Below are 5,399 nucleotides of genomic sequence, written 5' to 3'. Positions count from 1 at the left end.
GGAGCTAACGATTGAGAGATTAAACCAAATGAACCAATTACGTAAGGGATCAAAACCGATATTTTTTGAATTGGTGTCCAAAATCAAACGGACCAAATTATAAGGGACAACTTGTGTAATTTATCCATATTAAATAAAATGCAACAATTTGGCCAGGGCTCGACTAAAAAGAAACCTAGGGATGATTTTTTTTAAACTTATATTTATTAAAAATTTTAATGACTTTAAAAATATATTGAAGTGCCATAAAATTAATATTAATTAAATTATTTTTTATTTCAAGTAAAATCAAATATTTTAAACTTATATTTAATTTAATTATTTATCAAACTTGAAATGAATCATTTAACTATTTTTTAAAATAATGGTTATTGTACATAAGGTTTTAATGGAAAAATAATGGTTATTATTAAACTAAAATTTACCAAAAGAATTATATCAAAACGTACGGGAACTTAAAAAAATAGAATTTAACACCCGAACACGACATTCATATTCGTATTCGAATCCGAACCCAACACTTACATTCATATTCGTATTCGAATCCAAACCGAACCCAACACTTACATTCATATTCGTATTCGAACCGAACCCAACACTTACATTCGAATCCGAATAACATAACTCGAAACACATTAAAGAAAAAGTAAAATCACAAACACCAATGTATCCTAATTTATAAAAGAGAGAGTTAACACAAAGTAAGTACTAGTGAGTGTACATCTAATCTTGTGTTATGCAAAAATGCTCCATTCAAGTTAAAAAATTCTGAAGACTTTCATTTCTTTTGTGCAAGCCACTTACAAAACCCATTCTCCAAAGCATCTTTCATCCATTCATGCCTACAACTTTGCAGCGCTTTCGGAATCGTAAGCCAATTCCTTGTCCGAGTGCTCTGCTCCGGCCACGAACTTAGTTCCTCCTTCACCAACATCGCGAACATTGCAGCTTTACATAAGCCTTCAGGACTGAATTCATCTTGATGAGTTTTGCTCTTGAAATGATAAAATCCTATGAAATCCTAAATCCCACAACAACAAAATTACAGCACTTTTATCCTGGTATAGAGGTAAATGCAACAATATTATAAATAATAAATAATTTGTGCAGTTCTCATGATGTAAAGGCAACCGGATGAATGATCGAAATCTTCCAATGACCGTGTTGAGAGATTTTGGAATTAATGGAAATAGTTGGGATAAAGAAACGGCTACCGTAGGATGAGATTACAGAGTACCCAAATCTATAAACTTTACTTAAACTCGGATTGATGTGTGTTGGATATCAATATCTTAGAACATGTAAAAAATATACCAGATCTATGGCACTTTAAACATTCTACTTTAACTAGTGTACGTGTATATCAACAACGTAGGTACACTTATTTCTTAGGGGGTGTGTGTCTATGCCTGCTAATCTTACTCAGAAGTTGATGATGGCAATGTTAAGCTATGTTACTTGAACTCGAGTGAGAGTATCAGATTCGTGTTTACGAACCACATAGATATATTTAACTATTTTCTTAGTGTGTGCGTAAATTAAGGGTCATTTCCCGATACCCTTGTCCTAATATGAATTGGACATGGGTGTCAAATTGAGGTATTACAAGAAATATGAAGATTTAGAGCAGCATATGTGTTGACGAAATAAAGAACGGTATTAAAGATTTATGCTGAAAACATGCTATAGTTTTTCACAAACTGAAGATAACAATGTAAAAAGCACAAGTAAAAGCAAGGGAGAAAATTCACCATTAATTCCCCTCGGACTCCAGCTTCTTCAATAGCTTCCCTCACTGCAGCCTCCTCGACCGTTTCATCATTCTCCCAACCTCCCTAAAATCAGAGAGCAAGATATTCATAACAAGATGTTACTCTAACAATACTCTTTTCTTCAAAACATAAGACCGTGTTACTCTGATCCATTACTTGAATCAGAGTAGCATGGTCTTATATCATTCTTGCCATTAAAGAATATGATGCTTAAAAAATGCACATATTTGGAATGTCTTCGTATTGATTCCAAAAGATAGTAAAACAAAAGGGGAGCTAGTTCAAAAATTCAATGGTGTTCAAGCTAAGGAAGAAAAGAGAGTTTGCAAGAGAAATCAATCGCCCAGTATGGAGACAAGAACACAAAGTAAGAAAAAGATACAGCTGGACTTGCATTTCAGACTATACCGTCAATTCCTTCGGATTTAAATACGAATCACAAGTCTTGTGTTTGTAATCAATAATTCAGCCAATAATAATCATCTGCTTAAACTCCCATCCACAAGAATAACAAAATTTTCAAAGACAACTTAATTGATTCAAACCTTAACTCTCCTAATAGGAACTCTTGTTCATAGATGGCCTCACTAACTTTTCAATGAGATAGTGTGATATAATTCAATAAAACAGAATCAGAATCCACAACAATTTCCATGGACCATTTACTTCCTACGTAAGTCCGAGAGCTTCATTCCTACGTAAATATGAGGAGTGTTAAAAATCAATGCAACCATATTCTACAGCGGAATGGACTTAAGCAGACCGGAATGGTACTGAAGCATGAGGAAAGAAAGTAAGAATTACAGTGTACGTCAGAACTAAACACGAGTTTGTACCTTTGGAAACAAAAGACCCGGACCACTTGTTGAGTTAATCATCAGTACCTCAACCACCTCTCCAAAGTCTACGTCATCTAACTCATTTGAACTTCTATACCTAAATGGAATACATCTGTCAAACGAGAAGAGCGAGTTTAGCACATCAAGTTCAATCATGGATATAATTTTTCACGAAACTTCAAAATTGAAGTGTTCATACAAGTCAATGCCTATCTCATTATATTCAGATTGAAACAATTCAATCTCAATCTAAACTAGCAAGCAATGAGGGACAAGAACGGAGAAAAGATTGAAGACCTAACATTCTTCCAAAATGGTACATATAAAAGATCCAGTCACAATATTACCGTTAAAACGAGAAAAAGAAACAAACAAACCATAAACAGGAACCAGACACAATGGCATCTTGAATAGCACAGCTCATTAATATTGAAGGACTATGTTACTCTGACTTTCTAATTTTCTTTAAATAATCACTTCCGACACCCATGTACAGACATTCCGGACATGGGTATGGAATATGACCTTAGAACACTCCAAATACTTGATTTTTTTTTATAAAAAAAACCTTAACATACCCCCTTAGATATACTCATACTTACACTCGTTCGAACCCCATTAACAAATTAAAGTATGTCCAACCCAGGAGGCAAATTCTTTTGATTTAGTTCCAATGCTAAAGTCTGCATAACTAACTGTCAATCATAGTAATATAGATTAAGCTACTTTATCAACCACTAACAAAGGATATGTTAGGAAAACTTTTCTCTAGGATCGTTCCTAATCTTCCCCAGTTTTTCATTCTTTCGTTACTTTTTCCGGTTCTTAATTTTTTTGTTCCCTTTTCTTTTTCGTGAAACCAAAAAGACTCTTTAAAGAATTGTATAACTATTTGAGTACTTAGAAACATAGCTATCACCATCATTACAAAAGTATCGAACCAATAGCCACTACTATGCAACACAAGAAATTTCCTAGAATGTCTCACTATCGCTTTTTGTAATATCTGCCAAAAGTCACACCCAAGGTTAAGTTGATATTCAAACCGGTCCACTTCATGAATCATTCATGAAATTTCAATATCCCTTAACTCCAAGAGAAATATCATTTCTCAAGCCAAACATTCCAACTACCAATTACACTGAAATTCACGGAGATTATCCTAGACTTTTTGTCGTGAAAGCTCATATGGCAATATAGAGAAAAATTCTAGGAGTATCTCTCACTTCGTAATTAACAACAAGGACCATACTTACAATGCAATAATCATTATCCATTAGGCAGACATTATAGACAATGACATTTCTCTTAGAAACAAGAAAATAGACACAAACAAAACCCACCCACTAATCCCCAAGTTTTGAACCAGAGAAAAACAAACACAGGGAACATCCACTTGCAATTTCTGTGTCTAGAATGTAAAAAACAATTTTAAAATGAAAAATGTGCACTTTTAGACCATTAAAGACAAAACATAATCAATCTATACACAGAAAAAGTAAAATATATCCATTTTCTATTTTCATGCCAAGAATGAAAAAACCATTGAAATCTCAAATGAAATAATCCTAAAAACATAAACAGAAAATACCCGTTTTCCATCTTCTTCTGAAAAATGTAATAAACCCCTCAAACATTAAATGAACTATCTGAGCACACACGCAAACAGAAAGAGAGAAGAAGAAGAAGAAGAAGAAGAAGAAAGAAAGAAAAAAGGGAACCCAATTGCTATTTATATAAGAAAATTTTCTTAATAAACACCATTCCAACAACCTTCAAATGTCACCCATTCATGATTTCACATGCCAATGTAATCAATACATAGAGAACAAGAGATACACAAAAAACAAAATATACCAATTTACCAATATCCCAGACCTGATATATACCATTCAAAGCTCAAAAAACTTAGTATTAAATTGCGGCCACAAGGCAATGTAGCGGTGTTGTAACGGCCGCATCATAAAGTTTTTCTAGGGCACCACAACACCGCAAACCGCGTAGGCAACATGAACCCAATAATGTAATAAGCATTCCAATCACAGAACAATAAACCATTCAAGAAGATAAAAAGAACCAAAGTGTTGATCAACCAAAACTATAAAAATCCACATGCAAACATATTTTCCACATCTACATTACACAGATTAAGTTAAATAATCATAAGAAAAATAAACTCACCCAGCGACAAGGCGAAAACCAGCCTCGTACCTTTGCTGAAGCCGACCTGTACGGGCCACCAAATCCGACATAATAATATGAACAAAAATAAAATAAAAACTCAGTTTCTTTCTCTCTTTTTCTTCTTTTGCAAAACTCAAATTCCTTTAATTCCAACAAAGGCGATCATGGTTGGTATTCTTTTCCCTACTTTGGGTGGTTTACAAAAAAATTCTCAGGCTTGTACCGGATTATGGTTCATCCATTGCTGCTGGCATTGGGTTTGACGGTGACGATGAATGCTGCACTGCATCATTCAATGGTTGTGATTTTCTTTGCTTTTTATGTTAATTTTTAAAAAAATTATAAATCGTAATGAATGTAAAAAAATCAGTTTTGGGGAAGAAAGAAAGGGAAAGAATGAGAGAGAGAAAGAAGGGAAAGTGCTAAGAACGGATCGAGCGGTGGAGTGGTCAAAAACGCCATGTGAGCTGAGCTGGTTAATATGTGGATCCATCAAGTACAATTTCCATCTCTACCAAAACTATTTATTCTCCAACCCCTCACAACAAATAATTACTAGTAAATATTAATTTATAAAATTTTAGAGAGCAAATTTGAACTTATA

At 33.8% G+C, this 5,399-nt stretch overlaps 1 protein-coding gene across 1 annotated transcript; it reads right to left on the bottom strand.

The window, feature by feature from the left end:
• Window positions 1-717: 717 nt before the first annotated feature.
• LOC120156169 (nudix hydrolase 16, mitochondrial-like) lies at window positions 718-5,144 on the bottom strand. Its single transcript, XM_039167573.1, has 4 exons — window positions 4,793-5,144; window positions 2,609-2,723; window positions 1,752-1,835; window positions 718-1,021 (listed from the first exon to the last, which is right to left on the bottom strand). Exons 1-4 carry the CDS (start codon window positions 4,861-4,863, stop codon window positions 779-781), a joined length of 513 nt encoding a protein of 170 aa, XP_039023504.1. The 5' UTR covers window positions 4,864-5,144; the 3' UTR covers window positions 718-778.
• Between the last annotated feature and the right edge of the window lie 255 nt (window positions 5,145-5,399).

Source organism: Hibiscus syriacus, unplaced genomic scaffold (assembly GCF_006381635.1).
Source record: "Hibiscus syriacus cultivar Baekdansim isolate YM2019G1 unplaced genomic scaffold, ASM638163v2 tig00111213_pilon, whole genome shotgun sequence".
NCBI classification, from domain to species: Eukaryota; Viridiplantae; Streptophyta; class Magnoliopsida; order Malvales; family Malvaceae; genus Hibiscus; species Hibiscus syriacus.
The sequence above is the reverse complement of the archived record's forward strand: the minus strand, read 5'-3'. Positions and strand labels throughout refer to the sequence as shown.

Bases quoted from the DNA above. Each gene is read 5' to 3' on its own strand.
- LOC120156169 (XM_039167573.1), bottom strand. From the start codon at position 4,863: ATGTCGGATTTGGTGGCCCGTACAGGTCGGCTTCAGCAAAGGTACGAG. The intron at 2,724-4,792 runs GTGAGTTTATTT...CTCGTTTGACAG, and splicing joins GGTTTTCGCCTTGTCGCTGG to ATGTATTCCATTTAGGTATA. The intron at 1,022-1,751 runs GTGAATTTTCTC...TGTGGGATTTAG, and splicing joins GAGTCCGAGGGGAATTAATG to GATTTCATAGGATTTTATCA.